The 22569-nt window shown below is 40.1% G+C and overlaps 1 protein-coding gene across 2 annotated transcripts; it reads left to right on the forward strand.

Annotated features, from left to right (window-relative positions):
• The first annotated feature begins 366 nt into the window (after nt 1-366).
• TRA2B (transformer 2 beta homolog) lies at nt 367-21710 on the forward strand. Of its 2 annotated transcripts, XM_082320549.1 has the most exons (9): nt 367-473; nt 7388-7521; nt 11652-11814; nt 12699-12887; nt 14302-14417; nt 15630-15713; nt 19536-19598; nt 20363-20436; nt 21295-21710. In XM_082320549.1, the coding sequence occupies exons 1-9, from the start codon at nt 438-440 to the stop codon at nt 21303-21305; spliced, it is 870 nt and encodes a 289-aa protein (XP_082176675.1). In that variant the 5' UTR covers nt 367-437; the 3' UTR covers nt 21306-21710. The 2 variants fall into 2 exon arrangements, with proteins under 2 accessions (XP_082176675.1, XP_082176676.1); XM_082320550.1 differs by lacking the exon at nt 7388-7521 and having other exon boundaries at nt 384-473.
• The last annotated feature ends 859 nt before the right edge of the window (nt 21711-22569 follow it).

Raw genomic sequence — 22569 nt, forward strand, 5'->3', positions numbered from 1 at the left:
TTTTTAAACTGTTTCCACGGCCCCCGCGGCCGGCGGAGGAAAAGAGGAGATGCTGGCCTTGGCCGCAGCCTCCCCCGGCCGGGCGGGCCGGACCTTCTCCACCCGGCACTGGAGCTGGCTCTGAAGGGGTCGCCCGTCAGGGCTGTGACCCGCCCCGGCACCGAGCAGCTCCCCAGCCCGGCGCGGGCAGGCGACGGCCGCCAAGGGCCGCGGCCTCACCTGACGGCGGTGGGCGGGGCCTCACCTCAGGGCCGGCGGCGGGAGGGCGGAGCCTTCACCTTCCCGGGCGGAGGGGGCGGGGTCTGGGGCCTCACGGCCGGCAGTGCAGGGGCGGGGCCTGGCGCGCGCGCGGGGCGCGTCACTTCCTCTGCGGAGAGCGGTGGCGCCGGGGACGGTCGGGTCGGCGCGGCGGTGGCGGGCAGCGGTGCGGCGGGACGATGAGCGACAGCGGGGAGCAGAACTACGGCGAGCGGGTAATACACGGAGCCTGAGTGCGCTGCCCGGCCGGGCCCCCTCCACCCCACCCTCCTCCGCTCCTCTCCGGGCGGCGCGGCCGCCCCCGTGTCCCCGCCGCCGCGGGAGGGGCCGCCGTGGCGCGGCGGGTGAGGAGGCCTCGGCGGAGGCGCGGGAGGCCCGGCGGGGCCGGAGCTTGGCGGGGGGAAGATGGCGGCTGGCCCGGCCAGGAAGGCGGTGGGGGCGCGCGGCGGGGACGCTCTAGCTGCCCGCCCGCCGGCGCGCTCCATGGTGAGTCTGCCCGGCGCCATCTTGGGCTGGTGACCGGGCGCGCCGGAGAGGGACAAAATGGCCGAGGAGGGCGGCGGAGCTGCGTGTCCCGGGCCCTGCCGCTGCGCCCCCGCCGGTGCCTCTCTCCCCGGCGGGGCTGCCTCGGCCCTGCCCCGAGCGTGGAGCGGGGCACGGACCGTGGCGGGGCCGGGCAGCCGCTGCCAGCTCCCAGCGCGGCGGCTGGTGCCGCGGCGCCTCGTCCTCCGTCCCCCAGCCCTGTTAGGTAACGGCTGGGTAGGGAAGGGAAATCCCGAGCCGGTAGTAGTCTGAGCCTTTGTTACACTCCTCCGAAGCTGCATTGCAGTTCACTTTTGGTGAATTACTTTCTAAATGGAGCTCCGATTTGCCGCTCCTTGTGCTTGCTTCTAAAATATTAACTCTGCTTCTTGATGTAGTTGCAGCCTTGCATCCTGGTGGCTTGGTCTCTAATTTAATTTAAATGTGATTGCGATAGTCGAAGGGTTGAACCTCAAACTGAATGCGCACAGTGCTAGGGCAACGTCCTTGCTTTGTGAAACCTGCAATAGATGTTCTCTTAAACTGCATAGTTACTGTAAGATGTTACTGTCTGGATGGAATTTTACTAATATCGCAGTGGATGACTTGCTAAGCTTCACCTTTGTGATATACATTTACAATACAGGTTACCTATAGTTGGTTTCTTTGTAGTGAATCAGTCTTGTTTTCCTTTGAGATCTTTAATTTTTACTGCAACAGACAAGTTCAGCGCAAGGGTCAGTACTGTGTTTTGGGTTTTTTTCAACAGCAGCGTAACTTTAACTTAGTGCAGCATCAGAGGGAGTTCTGGAGGTGATAAGTAGTTTAAATTTTAAACCTTTGCTGGAGGTGGCGAAAAAAATTAAAGAGAATGTCATGATTCTGAGCACAAAATTTCAGTCTATTGTAGTGTCTGTTTTTGAATATGGTCTTTTTTTATTCAGATTCACTATAGTAAGCTTTAATAGTATGAGTGTTTCTACTTCAAGTTAGGTAAAGTTATAAAAATTTGGTCTTCAGGAAGCTAAAAATGCTAGATGGAAATGAACACTGAAAGACAGGGATTAAAGAATAGACTCCTACCACCCCCAGCGTTATCTTTTCATTGATGTCTTCATGTCACTCTTACAACTGGTATATTTTTAGTGAGGGAGTATTACTTCTGACTTGCTCAAGGTAGATTTCTGTGTGTTAGTTTTTTAAGAAGTTGATTTAATTGCCATTGTGCAAGTCAGACTGAAAACCAATTTAAGATGATAGCCTAACTTAAGTATTTGCCAGGGTAACCTGCATTGTATTTTCAATCAGAATGAGTGGAAATGTTAAAACCTTTATAGAGAGTCTTTCTGAAACATAATTGTGTAGGGTATGATAGGACAGCAATTGCTGTCCAACCTCCTTTTCTATTTATCTTTTCTGTACTTTTAAAACAAACAAAAAAGTACATCGTGTGCAAGCAGTCTTCACCAAGGCTTAAAATGAGTAATGTCTGAACTTTTGTGAATTGTAAATAGGTAAGTTGTATGCAATGTACATGTTTGTAAAACTAAAAGATAAAACCATGGAGCTGCAAGCCTGCTATTTCAGACTAGATCAGGGAGTGGCTCTGCTAGTGCTATTGCCAGTGTTATTTATGATATTTTTTTACTTACTTAAGGCTTGTATTTTACTGAGTCAATGGCTTTCTACTTTTTCAAGCTGGAAGCGCTAAAGTCTCTGCAGAGTAGAAACAGTGTTGGGATAAAGAATCTAGTCTATGACTTTACAACTGTCTGTTAAGCTGTTCCAAGTCCATGCTGCCAACAAGAATTGTGCTCCTGAAAATGTGTTCCTGCTTTCTCCCTTGTACTGGTGTTTGTATAGTCAGTCAGATCTGGGAATGAAATCAGCTGAATTTTTTTTTTCTGATTCCGTTTCCAGCTGCATTGGTTTGCAGGCTTGACTTGATTGTGTAGCCAGGGGTCCTAATGTCAGCGTTGGGGATGAAGAAGGAATACCAGGTGCTTTTGCAAGTAATGGGACTTGTTATTGCAGCAGCAGCACAGACTTAAACTGGCTTATGTCACAGTTTAAAAAAACAAAATAAAAAAAAAAAGAAAAAAGATCCCCAGTCAAATTCTCTTTTACAGCTTATGCTCCATAGTGGGATGGAACTCTGGAAACTTTTTTTTTAACTGAAGAGACTGTAAATTATTAAATGCTGTCAATACTTCAAATACTGGGACATACTTGAAATACTGTCAGTATGCTGTAATAATTGCCATGTTTTTGTAAGTCACTTTTGTTTTCATTCATTGAAATTGTGCTCACTGGAGTGCATGTGATTCAGGCATGGAAGGGTTGGAAAGAAGGCTAGTTAAAGGAAAAAATAGTGAGTGAGGTGCATTGCTTAATACTGATAGTGATTACTTGGTATGTGTCTGATCAGAAACTGTTGATATGGTAGTCAAGTTTTTGTTTTTTTTTTTTTTTAGTAAATTGAATGTATAAATGCTCAATTTATACATCTACTTACACGGTACTTAACACATATTTTCAAAAATGCTGATTTTATTACTAAGTTGTGGAAGAAGGTCTAAGGAAGCAGTTTGAGAAGGTTAGAAACAATCTGATAGCTCGATGCCACCAAATGGATAGGTCATTCTCTGTGTTCCTCCTCCATCAGCTAGCACTTGATCTGGCCTCTTGGTGGGCTGATTCAGTACCCTAAGCTGTCAGAAAGTCATTTGCTTTTTGCTGATGGATTAGCCTCCTGCCAGTTTGGTGCACTGAATGAGCCCACAGGGTCAGCGTGAGGGGCAGAGGTGGTGGGAGGGGAAGCTGGGCTTCTGTGCTCATGGTCTGTTAGCTTGATTTTTCAAAACACATTCTTGTTTCTTTTTGGTGAAGTTTGGAAACTGTTGTGGAAAAGAGTTGTTCTGCTTTCCCTCTGAGTGGATTGCCAGCCCCCCCAGCAGTGATCTGATCTGGACATTGTGTGCTTCAAGGGGCAAGAGAGGCAAAAGCTGTTATTTTTCTGTTGGATCAATTGCTAAATTCAGTAGCAGAGAGGTTGAAGGAATGTGAAGTGAGCACAATTACACCCTGAATAAATCTGACTGCAGATTTGACAATGTGTAATGTGAGGCTGCACCTTTCTTTGGGAAAACAAGTGGAAATACACAAGCTTATAGAGATTTAGGATTTTAAAAATACTAATTATTTTGACTATCTTATATTGTTAAGTAGCTGAAATCTGTAACTTGTATTCCCGTGAGGGAAAAACGTGATCTCTAAAGTGCAAAGAACACATGGTCCTCACTTACATACCTTACAGCTGCTTCTGTCCATGGAAACATTTCTGTCTGCTGCCCCCAAAATCCTGCTGTTGTGACATTCCCTGCTTATGGAGTAGATGGCTGTAATGCATCATTATGAATGTGCTTTGAGGTGTTAAAAATGTCCCCACAGTATTAAACATTGTTTTTACTATGCTTAAAGTATGGAAAGAATAATTTGGAAACTACAAGCCTGGATTTCAGGGCTTCCACCTGAATTCCAGTAATGCCTGATGAAGGGGAAGAACTGTTGGTAAAGATCAAGGGATCTGGTGTTTTTTAAAATCTACACTTCATGAATTCAAGGTTAGAAAAAAAGTTATTTAATAGGGAAAACCAGTCTTGATCTACTTACCAGCAGTTTGAATATAAGTTTGAATATAAGTAGGATAAAGAAGGTTATTTCTTCTTCTCTCTTCTTCCACATGTCATGGCAGGAGCCTACTTTGGCATTTTTAAAAAACTTAAAATTCACAAAGCGGAAGAGCAAAAAGTAGAAAAAGAAAATGTATTAAGAACAACAAAACCAATAGTAGCAGCTCTCCAATTTAAAGGAGCTGTGGGAGTGGCTTGTGTGAACCCTCAATGAGTGTCGGTATAATGGGGCGTAAAGTAGGTTTGGAGTGCTGCAGGCTCCCGGTGTTTGAAATTTTGGGTAGGGAGGATTACCTGGGCGTTGGAGTGGGGAGGGTAGCAACTTTGAAATATTAGGGGTTGTTACCAGTCTTGGTAATATCCGGATCAGGTGAGGTGCAATGAATTCCTTTGAGGCTGGGAGTAATAAAGAAGTGGCATAATCTTGTAAATTGTGGTGGATTGAATAAACCTTTAGGTTTTGAAGAAGGATGATCTGGAAACAAAAATGTGGATGTTTAAAAACTGGAAAATGTTGTAAAGTCTGAAGGAGCTAGATGAAAATAAGCCAGCTGTTTAACTTTCTGATTTAGATATACAGTTGTCTTAAGGTTTTTTCTTCCTAAGTTTCTTCTCAGATCCTAGGTGTCCAGTATCCACATCAATCTTAATATAGCAAAGATCATCTGAAAAAAATCTATCATATAGATGAAGACATCAGTCATTTGCTTATGCTAATACCATCTCTATTGATTTCTTCAAAGCTTATTGACTTCTAAAAACTCTAAAAAAGGGTATGGGGTATGTTCATGGGCAAGATCCTCCCTGCTGCTTCCCTCCCATCGTGTGTTTCTTGTGTCCTTTTCAGTATTAGACCACCTGTATTTGGATGTGGCTCCTTCTGTCTAGCCTGAATCTGTCAAGAGTGTTATGTTTTGTGAATGGAAGTATTTTTCCTCACATGAAGAACAGCCTTAGTTTTGTTTTTTATCCTTTCTTCACTCTTGCTTTGTCCAGCTCTTTTTTAAAAGAGTAGAAGGCTTCTTCTGGCTAAATTAATACATTAACTCAGAGCTCATCTCCATGCGTTGTTTTCTTTTGAAGGTAGTCATGGGTTTAGGTTAAATTCGTTATTTGTAACTTAAATTAGTTCTCAATATTGGCACTGACCTTTGCAGGGTTAGTTTGAGATGGCTGTAGTTTAGAACACCTCCTTAAACACTTTGCCAGAGAAGAATATGGCTTTGATTAACTGCTTTATTTTTGTTGCTCTTGGTATTAATTGAAAATCTGCTTTATCCTGCAAGTTGTGTCCTGTCCCCCAGTATTGTATGGTAGGCAACTGTAAATAGCTAAACTTCGTTTTAAGTTGTACAGAAGTGGTTTAAGCACAATTAAATTTTGGTGTAGCAAATGACCTTCTGAATGCTTAGTACAGAGTGCCCATTAAGTTGAGTGTTCAGGTTTAACAGATGTTACAAAGATAAAACAAGTGATTTTTTGAGAAAAATCTGGTACTTGGGTGTCGTTAGGGAGCATTCTGGATCAGAATTGACACAATTTAGAATTGTTTCTTTTTAGGAAAAAATAGAATTCTTCTGAATTCTAAATTTTCTCTAATATCTTCAACTAAATAATACCTTCTAGTGTGTTCAAACCAAGTGTTTAAGCCATGTGACTGAAGTTAAGCATTATACTGATTACAAAAAAAAAGTCGAAAATGCTAATTAGGTTATGTCATTACCAAAGAAGATTACAAGTAAATAGTAGAGTAGGTGGGGTATTATTCCAGAACAGTGTTTGAGTGTTTTGCACAGAATTGCATTTTCGGTTGGTGGAAAATTATGATTTACTTGGAAGTATGAAGCCTGCATATGTCATCCCACTTGTGCAGGCAGAGTAGGTGTGAGCGTGCTCGTAAACCTTCAAACTAGGCCTTCTAAACTGCAAGAATGTCCCAAAAAGTAACATAATTTAAGTCATTGAAGGACCAACAGTGGCGTGCTTTCTGCGTTCAAAAAGCACATCAGTTAGTCGTCTCTGGCCGCAGTAGGGACCTTACTTAAGTTACTTCTCGTTGATTTTGTCTAAGTATGTGGCTGACAGTGCAAAGTATTGAGTTTCCTAATGCTAGAATTCGTTAGTAGATACTCAGTTGATCCGTTGTGCATTTGCTATTAAATATAGGCATAAATAGCGAATTCAGTTGCTTAGTACTAAGTTAAACTGAATTGACTGAACCTGTTTATAAAATAGTAAGGCATTTGGTAGATTCAATTCTTGAACTGCATATATAGTAAAAGTCCACAAAACATTTTTTTTCTAGTTTCAGTTTTGGCACTAGATTTTATCCTGGAGTTTTTAAATATTCTTCATCCTGTTCTTTTTCTATTAAGGTTAATGTTGAAGAAGGAAAATGCGGAAGTCGCCATTTGACAAGTTTTATAAATGAGAATTATTTGAAGCTCAGGAATAAGTGAAGCTGAAATTTGAAAAAAAAGAAAGTGAATGCATGCTAATTATCAGACCAGAAGTCCCACTTGTAGAATATTGAGCAATTTGTGTGAAGTGGGGAAGATGAAAGAAGTCAGAATTTGAAACGGAAGAATGAAGAAAAGGAATAAAAATGAAGTTAAGATAAGAAGTAATCTGGAATCTGAAAGCACTACGCTAAGTAATTACTAGTCTGTTTATGTGTCCCTGTATATTTTGCTAAACATGCATGCATTATCTGTTTAATAGCAAAAGTATATGCAGGGTAAAGAAGTGTCTACCAGGGAAAAAAAAAAAACTTCTTAAAAATCTAGGCAGTTCTAATGCCAACTGCCCGGACACATAGATATGAATTTTTACCATTTATTTCACTGGAGCTTGTTTACAGACCTTAGGTAAACGAGAAATTGTGTACAAATTAGGCTTTCAATATCTGCGTGCAGGAATCCCGTTCTGCTTCCAGAAGCGGAAGTGCTCATGGGTCTGGCAAGTCGGGGAGACACACCCCTGCAAGATCTCGATCTAAGGAGGATTCCAGGCGTTCCAGGTCAAAATCTAGATCCAGGTCTGAATCCAGGTGAGTTTCTTTCTTTTACCTCTTCCTCCTCTTCGCAAGTCAGATGATTATGTCAGAGGTGAACTGAAATCCAAGGTAGCCCAGTTCTGTTTTCAGAGATAACTGGTGATCTGTGGACATTGAATACAAAGGAGCACATGTGGTTTCAGGATTTGAAAAGATAAACTATCGAGTTGGATCTTTTTGCAGCTTTTTCTAAGCGGTAGTTGGCTACATAGGCTTGTATTGCTACTGATAGAGTTTGGAGGTGGCAAGTCTTAGAATAACGGCTAGTTTCTGAGCATGAAGCATTAGGAACTCTAGATGGTTGTTTTTCTGTGCATTAAAAGAAATATATGCATCAGCAGAGTTTCCATTTTAGATCACATTAATGTATAACATTTTTTCGCTGGAAGCAATGATGTTTCTGGAGTAGTTAACGGTATATTCCATGAAAAAGGAGCAGTAGAGACAAATGTGAATTTCAACAGACTTCTGTCTGACCTTTTAAATATATATTAATTTAACTTGAAAATTAACAGGCTGGAAAGCTTTAAAGATTAGACAGCTTCCCAAGTGTTCAAAAAAAGTTGTGGAGAAAGTAGCTTGCTTATTGTATTTGTTACGTGGCAAGGCAAATGTACACTACGAAAATGTCTTTTGCACTGTATTACCTATCCTTATACTCATCTGCTAAACAAGCTGTGCGCAGTGACAGAATCCCTATTAAAACTGCTAACAGACATAACTGAGACATAAAATATGGTGATAGTCTAAGTATAAGACTATGAACGTCACTGCTAGCCACTTTACATTGGCTTTACCAGGTATATCATGCAAGAGGTACGTACAAAGAATGAATAGAGGGGCAACAAAACCTATAAATGGGTGAATGATGATGTTTTCTTATGAATCTAGATAACTGAGTGCTGACTGTGGAAATGAATTTGTTGATAGTTCCTTTACTCGTTTGTAAGTGTTCAGGTTAAAAAAAGTGGATTTCAGCAGTGGGGTTTCCAGTTCAGCTGTTCACAATATACTTTTTATGTGTACAAGCAATGAATTAGGCTTGCCAAAGCTTGGGTGTCAGGCTGGAAGAAGGATGACAACTGGAAGATGATGTGCTACTAGCTCATGATGGAAAACACTATCAGATACTGTATTTAGGTCTCCTTGCAAGATCAAAGTGGTCAGTTTGAAAGACTTTGTGAGAAGGAACATGCTTGGGAAATTTTGACAACAGAGAAATGGGCTTGTTTTTTCTGTTCTTCAGGTACAGTCACAAGTGTCAAATCATGCACTTGGCAAACCCTGTAGTGCAAGAACAAATATGTCAAATTAAATGAATAAGTACTTGGTAGAATAATACCGCTTTATAGAGTATGAAATTGGAGTGACCTCTGAAATTGCTAGTAGTGAGAGATTCATAGGACAGCTTGGGCAGGAAAGGGCCAGTCCAAAACCCTGCTCAAGGCAGAGACAGCTCTGGGCTCAGACCATGTTCTCAGGCCTTTATCCAGTTGGGTTTTGAAAACATCAGAGGATGGAGACTGCACACCACCTCTGGGGGACCTTTTAATTTTAAAATACCAAGCAAGTCAGGACCCAGCCTAGCATGTCCTTCTGCACCTTAATCCATAACCCCTAGGGATTCCACACTTTAAAGCACTGTGTTTCTTACTTGCAGAATAACAATAATATTGTGTAAGAGTGCAATCACAAATTGTATAAAATGCTGGAAGAAGCAAATACAAGATCTAGAATTTACGAGAGACCTGGCAAATGATTTACTTTTACAAGAAATCACCCTTTAAATAATACCCTGGCAACTGACTTTCTCCTGTTTGATGAACAAAAGTAGAAGCTTATGACTACCACGGCTTCCTGAGCATTTAACAGCTGTCTTGAAAATGCCTATGGCTAGAAATACTGGAAGTATATTGCAGAGTTAGAGTGTGTTCATTAGCAGATCTGCGCAGATTTGTGTCAAGGCACATATTTAGAACCAACATGCTTACATCTCTTTTCAGTGCCGTCACACATTTGGATGTGATCACATGCACGTCATCTAACTCTGGGTCTCACCAGAGAAATAACCTTGTGAGAACTCTTTTATTTTCTTCGTAATTTCTGTTGCAAATGTATTTTTGAGTTAACAGCTTTATAAATTAAACTTTGATTTGGGAACAAGTCTGTGTCCTGGTGTATTTATCAGTTGGGGTGTGGATATACTTGATTTTAAAATCTGCTTTTATTGAAGTTTTCATCAGCAGCATAGCAAGCTTGTTATCTTTGGCTGACTCTGTGAAGTCTAAACAATTCTTAACGAAGGAATAGGATTTTCAGCTGTGGTGTCTTTGCAACAAAGAAGATTAATGGCAGTATGACATTTAAGGCAGCAATATAAGCAGTGCCTATTTAAAATAAGCCTTGTTCTCTCACATAATGGATTGCCTGGTTTAGAAGTGTCCAGCTCTTGTTCAGTGTAATGGGTTCATTCTGTTACCTGGAACATTAGTTCTGTGTTTGTCTTCATTTTTTTTCTATGTCAGTGGCTGAAATGTGGCTGTATGCATGTATTGAACTTCTTTTTATTATTATTATTTCTGTCTTTCTTTACTGTCTTCCCTGCCTCAGGGAAGTTGTCTCTCTTTTTTTTTTTTTTTTTTTTTTTTTTTTTACTTTCTGTTGCCAAGAATAATTTATTCTTTATAAATACATAGTTGGAAATGTTGTAATGGGACACACTGAAGTAATTTCCCCTGGACATGTATACATGCTTCAAGTTGAGGAAGACAGAACTTAGTTGGCTCGCTTCTGACAAGGTTAAAGACATTTTTTAAAGGAGGCCTGTAATATACAGAGTGTATATCCTGCAGTTTGGCTGTCTGGTGAACTTACCTAGTGAGAAATCCTGACTGTGGAAGAAGCTGTTAAATGCTCAGGAGTAAAAACGGGTTCAGGTTAAGAGCTTCATTCATGCCAGCGTAGTGGTGGTGTTACTGTGAAACATGGTTGTGCAATGATGGTAGCTTATGGTCTTGGTCAGTACTTAACTACCTTGGCTTCCACAAGCTAGAGGAAAGAGATTTAAGACACAAGCAAGAGTCTGAAGATTAACAATTTATGCCTAAAAGCCTTTGAATATTAAAGTGTTTATTGCAGTTCTTAGCCTTGCAGTGATTTTCTTTGTAGTTTTGTGGAATGCAGATTGTTCAGTGGCTGCCATCAGCAGGCCAAGCTCAGGCATAATATTCCAGTTTAAGTGCCTGTCCAGCCTTTCAACTAAGATTGTCTGTGTTGCGAGGGCTGAGGGTTTAGTAGAAAGATTTGAAGTGTTTCAGGACCTCATCTCCGTGGACCTAGTGCTGTCAGAAAACATTTCTGGAACTGTTCTGAGGAGGCCTAGGCTGAAATTAGTGAGCAGTTGCACCTTTGCCTAAATACACTTGAAGTGTGAACATGTAAACATGAACAGCTAATGTTAAATAACTGTTGAAATACGAGAAGGTAAATAGTCCTAATACTGTGTAATTTCTTCAGTCATGTTAAGCTCTGTTTCAGGGGCATTCGCCAGACTTCTGTGCTTGTAATTATGCACTGTGTAAAAATTGTATTTGCTTTTCAGTGTCACTGAAAGCAGCATTATTCAGAGTGCTAGAATAATTAGAAGTGTGCACCTCTGCAATTGTGCATGCTTTGTGTGAAGTTGTATTTACTCCTGTTCCTTTTTTCTGTTAAGTCTTTAAAAGAAAGCCACCCCAGCCATTTTTACTTAAATACTACTGTAATTGCTGTGAATATTCTAAGCATATACTGTGTCAAACCAAGATAGCCTTGTTAAAAAAAGTTAAAAGAAAGTTAAAAAGCTGTTGGGGAATTAAAAGTTAACTAAAATGGAAGTTGAGGTTCCTGTTCTGCAGTACAAGTGCTCTGAGAGCATCTACAGTAATCTAATTGTAAAGATTTTAGTGCACAGTCCTTGAGAGTAGTGACTAAATTCATTATAGCTGAATCATGTGGTACTGCAGGTTTTTAGAAAGTGGTTATTTGGGCTTTTTGTTTGTGAGTATCTGATGTATTTTTGAAGGGTTAAAAAAACCCAAGCAAACCCAACACTGTACCTTTTTGTTTTTTTTTTTTTTCCTCAGATCTAGATCAAGGAGGAGTTCCCGTAGACACTACACAAGATCACGCTCTCGTTCCCGCTCTCATAGGAGATCCAGAAGTAGGTCTTACAGTCGGGATTATCGGCGACGACACAGTCACAGCCATTCACCCATGTCTACTCGCAGACGTCATATTGGAAACAGGGTATGTCTGTTATGGAAGTAGATGATTCATACATAGTCCTGAATACATATTGAAATCACTCAATTAATTAATTGGGGTTTTCCAGAAAAACATTCTGCTTCCTGCTCAGGTCTATTTAAAAGATATTGTTGAGATTAATTGCCATTTGGCTTTTGATAAACCATGGATCTTCATAAGTTTGCTTAGGATTGTGGGGTGAGGGTGTCTTGTTTGTTCGTCTGTTTTTTAACAGATGCCTTTAGAAGTGCTAGCAGTGCAGGCTGTTGTCACTATACCTGCTGTAATAAATGAGTGAATGTGTGCAGCGAAGGATGGGGGTAGAATTAGGAGGGGGAAACATTTGTGCTTTTCTTGATTAGAAAGCCTGGAAAACTAACACACTTCATTAAAAGCTGTTTTGATGGTGTCTTTATGAAAGGAGCATGCAAACCAGCTTGCTTTTAGCTGCTTTACAGGCTCAGGTGGCTGAGTATGGTGTGGTTCATGTTAAAGTGGGGGGGGGGGGGGGAAGTGATAACTAACACAAATGAAGATGTGATGCAGGCCTCCGTGTGTGTATATACCTCTCCACATTCAACAGTCATCAGCTAGCCTTTGGAGGGAGAACTTTTTAAATATAGTACCTATTATGTGTTGTAACTGTAGTTTGTACAGTACCCTGAGAAATGCAAAGTATTTTTATGAAAGGATGCTTGTGTATCTGTAGGCTTGATTGTAATAGTGTCCATTAGCAAGTTAACCCAACCTGAACCTCAGCAGTATCTTTTATCTTTTTGTTGTTGTTGTTTTGGCTTGAAGCTCTGACAGTCACAACTTTGAAATACCTTGTACTGCAAATACAAGCAATTTTATTCTAACACCTATTTATCTGTCCCTTCCTTTAGGCAAATCCTGACCCAAATTGTTGTCTTGGCGTGTTTGGATTGAGTCTGTACACCACAGAAAGAGATTTGAGAGAAGTTTTCTCCAAGTATGGTCCAATTGCTGATGTTTCCATTGTGTATGATCAGCAGTCTCGGCGTTCAAGAGGATTTGCATTTGTGTACTTCGAAAACGTTGAGGATGCTAAGGAAGTAGGTTGGGGTACAGAATGTATGGCATGTTTGCTGTGTTCTCAGTTGCTGTGATGTATACTCTGTAACAGGATATAGCCTGGGGAGACTCGCTGGTTGACCTTTAAAATAGTATAGGAATCTTTAATTCCTTTTGACTATATGAAATAATCATAATGCAAGCTAGTCCGTAGTATCTTCTCTTCCCTGCCTTCCCAGGGCCTAAAAAAATACTTGGCACTTCATAATAAATGTCAGTCTTAGTTCAAAAGATACTTACTGTGTACCAGAGGAGAGAGTGGAGAGGCATGAATACTGGTCCCTGTGCAGGCTGTGCTGTTGTGTAATTCACAAAAGCAAACTTTGGGCTAGCCCTAGTGCAGACTATGCCAACAAGAAAAGAAAATAGAAACACAGGCTGTCTTGTTTTGATTGTGAGATGAGAGTTCCTTCCTAACTCCACATGTGATGTTATATTTAATAATAGGCATGTTCAGAGTGGCCCAGACAGCCATTTCAGAGTTCTATAGGAGCGCTAACATGCATTCTGCTGACTTATAGTGCTTCAGTCCTGAAAGGGGAGGGGGGGACTCTTTTCAGAAAATAAAAGGCCAGGCGAATGTACAGTGACTTCCTGGTCCCTGCAGATGTCCATAGGAAACCCTAAGGGATTCAGTAAATTGAAGCAGTGTCAATACTGTAACAAATTACGAGATTTGTGCTTACAAGGGCTACATAACAAACAGGGAATTCTGTACTTGCCAGGTATAGAATTCTATACTCGGGCCAGCCTTTGGAGAGCAGTGTGCTTATGGGCTGTAACTAGGCTTATATTCTGCATAAATTCCACTACTTAGTCTCTAGTGTCTTCTTTTCCAAATTTGGCATGAAGACTTCCATGTTAGGTTGGAGCTCTGGATATGGGTCCTGCTACTTGGCAGAAAAAAACAATGGTTTTAGTTTTTTTTACTTCAGATTTACTTATGATTCAGATATTACTATATTCAAGGTTATGGTAGTTTTCAGGATGTGCTGGAGGAAGAAAAACTTAATAGTGCTGTTCTGTTAACTTCTAAATGCATTGCTTCATGTTGCATGTTGGAACAGTTGCGTCTCCCTACATAAGCATGTTCAAAGGTTCCTCTTTATCATGTTAGAAACAGAGGTACTGAAACAATTGTTAAATTATGTTCCTTTTAGGCTTTTTATGCCATATTAGTCACATTTTAAGTGGTTACTGAAGCTTATATCCAGCTGGCCTAGAACGTGTTAGAGTTTAGGTACAGTGTTACGTATAAAGTGTAAGAGAAACTTGGACGTGCGTCCTAACTGAGCTATTTTAGGACTTCTCTTAATACTTGAAGCACTGGTTAGAAACTTGTGTTGGTAATAAAGTTCATACTTACAGCTAATTGTATTTCATCACCCTGCTTAGGCAAAGGAACGTGCCAATGGAATGGAGCTGGATGGAAGAAGGATCCGGGTAGACTTCTCCATAACAAAAAGACCTCACACACCTACCCCTGGAATCTATATGGGAAGACCCACTTAGTAAGTTACCTGTGTGGGTTTTTTTCCAAACCAGTACAGGATAGGATTAATTGTCTTGTGTTTTGTTAAAAACTGTTCTGTATCCCCTCTAAGAGACCTGATTCTGTGTGTTTTTCCTAGTTTATCAGGCTTTTGCATTAATGCACTGTTCTGAAAGCTGTTCCCTTGCTTCTGACTTGTGTGCTGTACAGTATGTGGATGTTTCAGTACTAGAAACTAAAATACAAAAATCAGTGTTGATGCCTAATTACATATGGGTTTTTTTTAAAAGTCTCCTTAATAAGAATTGTGCTAATGCTGATGTTATCTGGTAAAGCTTCTGAAAACTAAAAAACTTAACTGATTAAAATTCTGAAGAGCCTTCTTTAAAAAAAAAAAAAAAGACTGCATGTGGACAGCCATCAGTAGTAATGCCTATCTTTCCAGCTCTTTAGATAGGAGCGGTTAATTTATGTAGCACTTGTGACTGACTGATCTAGGGTCAGCCTCGATTACAGTGAGCAGAAACCTGTGTTCCTTAGTTATGCAGCCCAGACATGAGCTATCTAAACATTTAAATAAGTCTTCAGATTTTTTTGACAATTTCTAAATTATTTTAAGTTGTTGTCCTATGTACCTTCAAACAGTAATGTCTTCTGCAAGCTCAACTTTTCAAGAGTGAACTAACAAATACTAGTTGAGCAGCTGTGTGGCGCAGTTTGCCCTATCTGCAGAGTACACTGGACTTAAAGTTGCCAAGAATGTAAATTGTTTTCCCAAGTAATTTCCCAATTGTTTTCCAAGACTTTCAGCTTATGGCACTGGTGGTTATGTAGTTGATGTTGTGTTGAGACTGCAGGTTATGTTTTTTAGTGGTAAAGTTCTTCCAAAACGAGCTTTCTGAGAGTTAAAAGTGAATGAAGAGTTGTCACAGAATGGAATTTCTCATGTGCCTGTGATATCTAAAGGTTAAGAGGTTTCAGACCAAGGAGAAAAGTAGCAGTCTTAAAGTTCAAGAGTTTTAAAAAGCAATTATTTAAGTAGTTCTGTTCCCATCTGCACTGATAGGAAAGTAGGAGTACTTACAATCATTTCAGCTGTGAGGTGTGAAGTAGTAATATAACCCAGTTAAAATGGTGTATACTTGACTGACTGTACACCTACCGAAAAGTACTGCAAACAGTATTAATGTTTTATATTTTATGAAATGTAATTCTCTTTCACTACTTGTAGTGGCAGCTCACGACGACGAGATTACTATGACAGAGGGTATGATAGAGGGTATGATGATCGTGACTATTACAGCAGGTCATACAGGTGAGGCAATGTTTGTAATATTCAACTGCTTTTTAAACTATGCTTTCTCATCTACATTTCTACTTATATAAGTTAAGCAGTTCATCCTACATACACATGCCAAAATATGTTTGCACTTGCTGTCATTCTGGACTCTTACTATGAAGTCTTTATCAAAATGACTGCTCATTACAAATCGGATTGGTCAGATTAAGAAATACTTTGTGATGTTTAACCTGTGGTGTGAGTTAATCCATGATGTTTTTTAATCTGCATTAAGTTTTGAAAAAGTGTGTTCTCTGAACTCTCATTTTAAAAGAATCTTTTGCTGGTTCATCTGTTAGCATTGAAATGATGGGAATACAGGTGCAGATCTAATATTTGAGTTGGTATAATAGTGCCAGTTTACATTTTGAGTATAATGTAGTAGACAAAAAGTGGTAAGTTTCAGTGGTTGCCAGTATCCCCTACTAATAATTATGGCACCTCAAACGTTGCCAAAAGTAAGGAATCAGGGATTGGAACATTACCTGTTCTGTATTAGACATTTGCATTTAAAAGCTTTTTTTTTAACATACTCTGTTGGGTTGGATGTGTGTGTGTTACTTGAAGGACTCACACCTCTTATTTCTGTCTGTCTTCAGTCTAAACTTCTGTGTTCAACAGCATAGTAGTTAGCTGAAAGAGGTGAATATTCAGGTGACAATATACATTGTCAGAGGGCTAGTAAAGTTGATAAAAAAATCTGTTGAAAACATGTCCGGTATGCAGTTGGTTTTAGTGATAGAGCAAGTTTGTCTTCTGCATTTTTCCATTAAGACTGCCAACAAGACTTGTTCCCTGTGAAATCCTTACAATTTCTGGGACGCTGTTAAGTTGGGCACAAGATAAGAGTTTGTCTTTTCTGTCTGCAATTACCAAACATTCCTGTAGTTGCAGAATTCTATAGTAGTACTTCCTAAGTGGTTTGCTTAACTGCATCAGCGATGGGTGGATCTATGATTGTTCACTGATGGCAACCATGTATTCATGGAAATACATGAATTCAAATTGCATTATCACATTATAGCTCAAAGAGAAAGGAAATAATGAATTCTGTGGTCTTAGCTTTCAGTGTACTCTTCTGTTGATTTCTAGGTGTAGAATAAAATATCATCTCTATAATTCTATTGATAGCTGTATGGTCATTGTCAGTGACTGAGGGCAGCTGTCTCGTCCTTCCCCTCCTACTACTTTCAGCCACTGTTTTTCCTTCCTGAGCTGTTGGCATTCCTTCCAATCTGTTTCTCCCCTCCCTGCCTTGTTGTTGTCACTTAAATCAGGTGCCTTGCTTCTACAGTGCTTAAATGCTCCTGTGGACAGGGAGGGGATCAAGGTGCTCTACAGCATCACAGTGAACCCAAGACAGAAGTGTTCTGCTTACATTTCTGGGAAGCAGTCATTAGGGTATTTCTCTGCCTCTCAACAATCCCTTTTCTTGAAACATCAGTGGTTTGAATGTTTTGGAGAACTGTAGCAGCTGAAATCTGAAGTTGATACTGGGCATACAAGAACCAATCTTGTATGGGCTTCATCTTGCCAGCACTTCTATATAGGCTTTCATAAGAGGTAGATGTGACCCAAAAGCAGTTCTTTGACCAAACTTCCAGTTTGTTTCAGAGCACAAGGTAGAAAAACTTGCTTGAGATGGTTAACATAGCCTCATCTCATTTAATGAACTAAAAATAATGAACTGAAGTCTAGCAGGTAAATTAACTGAAGCATCTCGCCAAAGCGTTGGGGAACAGAAAAGACTTGCAACGTAGCCTGCTAAGCAGTCTGCTAAGTGGTGCTCCTAGCTTGCTTCTCCCACCTTCCATTTTTTTTATGTGGTTCTGATGTAAGCCTACCAAAATGGCAAAGGCATATAAGGACCAGCAAAAGATGTGGGGCTATGCAGTGTTTGGTAAGAGTTTTACACTATCAGTATTTCTTCTTGCACTTCTTCATAGTATAAATTTCCTTTTCATTCGTAAAGGGTCAGTCAGGGTTTACTGGTTGTCCTTGAAATCTGTTGTTTGTTGCTTGCATGTTCTTAAAATGTAATTTATTCTTTGTTTAGATTATGGCATGACCCTAAGTCTTCAGTGCTTGCAGTGTTACCTTTTTCATTCCTGATAGTGAACAGCAGCTCAGATGTTTGTAAACTGTTATTAGAAGTTGTAATTACATCAGTTCTGGGTGCACACTAGTGCGAATAGTTGCAGACTGTGATAGTGACTCTACATAAAGAAGAGTACATGCATTAGATGAGGAAGAGCAGACTAGTGAGAAGTGATGTGAGAACATGGACTACATAGTGTGTACTAGTCTGAATGTAGCATATCAGAATTCATGGCTGTGCTTTGGCCCAGCTCTTCGAGGCAGTCTTCCTACATGCTTTCCCATCCTGTGTCTGTTGTGAACTAGGGCTTTGGGGTGGAGATACTCAGAATGTGGACAATTCCAGCAAGGGTGATTTCCATATCCTATCTTAAACAAACAAACAAAAAAACCAGAACAACAAAAAACCCACTCCAATGTTTTAAAGCTCACTGCAGAACCTTTATAATGTCTTTTCATAGCAGATATTGAAGGGGTGAAAGTAAGCCACAAATGGTTTGTGTGTGGCTACTTTAAAAATACCATGGTCTGCCCAGGTTAGATACCTACTTTTTTACCTGCAGATATTGGTCATTTGAGGGAGAGAAGAATAGTGTTGTGTATGTCATGAGTGCTTCCTTGAGGAAGGGAAAGTTAAAGTTGTTAAAGATGCAGTAGAGCATTGCATACTAGTTAGTGCTCCACCCTAGAAAATCAATTGGTAACAATTACTTTGCATTTTTCCCCTTCCTTGCCCTCTGCACAGTGAAGTCTTAAGGGAAATACAATTTCAGATGGGAATTGTCATGTTAAAACTTTAATTTCTCCTCATTGCTGTGGGATGCTGAATCTTGTCTGGAAAAGTCTCTGTAAAGTGAAGAATAACCTTAAAAAACCCCAACTTGCACACTGGGTAGCTAGCAAGTGGAGATGACTTTAAAAAAAAAAATAAAAAAATAAAAAAGGAGACCTGCTGATTCAAAGTGTGGTGTTGTGTTTTGGGGGTTCTTTGTCCTTCATATGATTTACAGCCTTTTTGAGCTGCCGTGAGACATCTGTGGCAGTGACTGTTCCATAATCCAAACTTGATTTAGCCTCCTCTTGGTAATGCTTTGCTGTATCTAAATCTGTGGAGGTACTAGCCCAACCACTTAATATTGTTAAATACTATAATGTATTGTTTAAGTTCTAGGCAGCTTCTATGTAAGGAGAAGTTGTACCACAGTTCTTAAATGCCTGTGTTTAAACATGATTGTGAGATGTTAAAATGTAAGGGCGTGGTTTTTTTTTTCCTCTGCCTCCACCTTGGAATCAACTTTTTTCCTCAGGACAGTGAGTTGATCTTGCTACTTTAAAAAAATAAGTAAAATTGCTTGTGTTCAGTGGGAAAGTATCTGATAATAGAAAGGGTCTTAGAAGCGAAGGCTATGTACTGATTTTAAATTGCTGCTCGTTGGAGAGTATGACATCATAAAATACAATATTGGTCAGCCTGGAACATGAGTCCTTTTTAACTGTTGCTTGACACCGCGTTTAGCCAGATCGTTCAAGGAACACATAAAAATGAATATAGTGAAGTAATTTAGCATTATCCAGCATAGGAACCAATGTTTTCTTGTCTTAACATCATTTTCTTATGCTTGATGATGCTTTTTGCTTGTACAGTGAACTTTTGAAAATTTTAAAAATAAACAAAAAGTCATTCTGCTTTTGTATTCACAGAGGAGGTGGCGGTGGTGGAGGAGGAGGATGGAGAGCTGTTCAAGACAGGGATCAGTTCTACAGGTATGACAGGAAAGTTTTTGGTGTCTGGTCAACAGTGGAAACATTCTTATACATGGTATTTTTTTTAGTATTGTATGAATCAAGTCTAGGATATCTTTAAACACATTAACAGAAACCAGGTGGATGCTGAGTACTTGCAGTTCTTCAGTGAGCAGTGCAGTTCATTTCAAAGGTTCCCTCATTGCTGTGTGAAGGGGTGAGGTTAGTATAGGGACAGGTTAGTGCAGCTTTGCACAGGAAAAACTTGTGATTTATGCCAAGAAGTTAATGTCCTGAATGTTTGGGGATTTTTTTTTTATTAGGAGATTAGTGGAACTAGGAAAGGAAACGCACAACTTGGGAGTGCCTGGTTTGGGGGTGGGGTTGGTGGTAGCAGTGACTGCTCCTCAAATGACTCTTCATCTTGAAACAAATAATTTAGATTAAAAGTTAAGGTGTGATTTGGCTTACGCTGCTTGTTTGGGATGCTCTTGGCTTGAAACTCTCAAACCACACGTAGTCAAATTGTGAATGCGAGAGAGCTTATATTTCTTTTATTAGTCCAAAGCAGTGTTACTCTGACCCGGTAATAAAGAGTATTAAGGAAACTCACATCTTTGCTTTGTAACCCAGTAGAAATGTTGATCAGCTCTTTATGTGCTCATTAGCTTTCCCGAGTACACTCTTGGTACCAGGACCAGGTTAGAGGTATACACATAAAGCTGCTGCCACTCATCTGCCACAGGCTTTAACGAAGGGATTGTTTCTGTTGCCCTCTTTCACAGGAGGAGATCACCATCCCCATATTACAGCCGAGGGGGCTACAGATCTCGATCCAGATCTCGATCCTATTCACCTCGTAAGTAATCTTAGAGTTCACATATTGAAAGCAAATTTCCAATTTGCCTGAACTTCTTTTGAGGTTTTGCATCCATAAAGACTATTTGACTACAGTGTGGGTTTTGTGTTGGTTTTTTTTTCTGCACCACAGTTCCCTTTAATGTTTCATTGAGCAACTGGCAACCTTGAGGACAGTGCAAATCTTTAGTTTACAAAAAAATAAACTAGGTAATACAGCTTATTAAAAAGGCTGAGGTACCATTTCTTTCTCTGAAACTCTGTTAAAACAGGAGTTTGTAGTATGCTGACAGGTTGGTTGCCTCTAGGACAGCAAGGCTGAATTCCCAAGTCTTTAACGTTCTAACACTGAAACTAAATTTCCTGACATAACTTGTTGAAGAGGAGGTTAGCTTCATCTGAGGTCCAAATAGTGCTTTTTTCTGAATTGCTTATTTGCATGGAAGATAAAGCTGCATTTTGATGGCAGAAATTTAATAAAACACAATAGCATTCCTAGCATATTCCCTTTGCAACGGATACAGAGTGAATGAATAGGTTGTGTTCTCATGCTTACCCTTCGCATCCAAATGAAAACAAGTGTAACTGCTTTTACTGATAGGTAGGGAAGCACAGTGACAGTGTGAATTCTCATTGTGCGCTGAAACATCGGCCCTGGGCATGTGATGGGAATTGGGGGTTTTCTACACAAAGGAACTTACTGGCAGAACTGTACTGACTGCTGGACTTTGTCATAGGCAAATCATAAGGCTCTTGAATTTGATGCAGATTTGAGGAGTGGCAGTGAATTTAGAAATCTTAAAAAAATCTGTCAATCCTTGGAAGTCTAATAGTGTATATATTTTGTTTTTTCTTTCAGGTCGCTATTAAAGCATGACATGTAGAGGAATTTCTAGCTACAGCCTTTGAGTTGAAATTGCAAGTTTGTGGACAATATTTTTATTGTCTCTTCTGTTTAAACAAGTCAACAGTGCCTAGTGAATAGGTGACTTTTACACCTTTTATGAAGACTACTTCTGTGATGTTACATGCTGTTTCATTCTGCATATTTGTGTAGTTTGGTGCTTTGTTTCAAGTTGTGTTTTGAAAGGAGTATGTTTTGCATGTATTTTTTTAGTCTCAATTTTGACTCCTGAAAGGTTTCTATTGTAAAGACAAACTGTTCAGTTAGTTTTTTCTACTGATTCCAAGGTATTCTGAAGATCAAAACCTGTGTACAATGCTTTCAAAAAGTGAAAAAATAAAATAAAAATAAGTTTGTTTTTTCTTTTCCTACTTACTTTTGCCAAGTATAAGTTATGGGTTGAAAAGAGACAACAATGCTTATGCTATGTATTCTGGAATAATGTTTAAAGCCCAGAAGTAAAATTCACCCTAATTTTGCATTGCTGCATAGTTGTTCTCTAAACGCAGTGCTTTGAGGTATGTAAACCCGGTGTGGAGAGAAGTCTGTGTGCAAATTGTACAGCAGCAGGAGCAAGAAATGTCATTTGGCAGCACTGTACGCATGGAGCAAGACTTGTAATAAGCTCCTGGTAATGCTGTTGAGCTTCGAGGTGGGTGAGCTGTTAGCGGATTATCACCTGTAACATGTAGACCTTTGCATAAGGAGAGGGCTTCAGTGGAAGTAGGTAACCATACACTTAGAGAAGGCAATGAAATAACACTTAGATTACTTTGATTTTTCTTACTTCTTCACTGATAATTGTCCTTCTTTTAAAGAGTACATCTTTATCTGCATATGTGGCTAAAATGCAATATAACTCTCAAATGATGCTTTCCTACCAGTGTAGTACCATTTTGCCTTCTCAGATTCAGGAACTTCATACACTTAGAGGAAAATTCTGTGCAAGATTTGGAAGTACTTTTGTCAGACCAGAACTTCTCTCAGCCTCGTATCGTAGCTCCAGTGGTGACCAAGCATGGAGGACTAGAAAATGGGGCAAGAGCAGTGAGATGCTATGCTGTATCTGCTGCTGTTCTCTCAGCTTTTTGAACGCACGTTCCTCTACTTTTTTTTCCCGCATAGCAATTTCCACACTTTTTTCATGGACTGAGAGCAGTTTCAGGACCCTGTGGACCTGCAGCCTCCTGACCTTTATTTGATGATTTTTCCCCTGCTCCTGTATGGGAA

Source organism: Platalea leucorodia, assembly GCF_965183815.1.
Source record: "Platalea leucorodia genome assembly, chromosome: 8".
NCBI classification, from domain to species: domain Eukaryota; kingdom Metazoa; phylum Chordata; class Aves; order Pelecaniformes; family Threskiornithidae; genus Platalea; species Platalea leucorodia.

Excerpts from the sequence above, each read along its gene's own strand:
- TRA2B (XM_082320549.1), top strand. The coding sequence starts at position 438 with ATGAGCGACAGCGGGGAGCAGAACTACGGCGAGCGG. Across the intron at positions 7,522-11,651 it reads AGATCCAGGTCTGAATCCAG|ATCTAGATCAAGGAGGAGTT; the intron begins GTGAGTTTCTTT and ends TTTTTTCCTCAG. Across the intron at positions 11,815-12,698 it reads GACGTCATATTGGAAACAGG|GCAAATCCTGACCCAAATTG; the intron begins GTATGTCTGTTA and ends CCCTTCCTTTAG.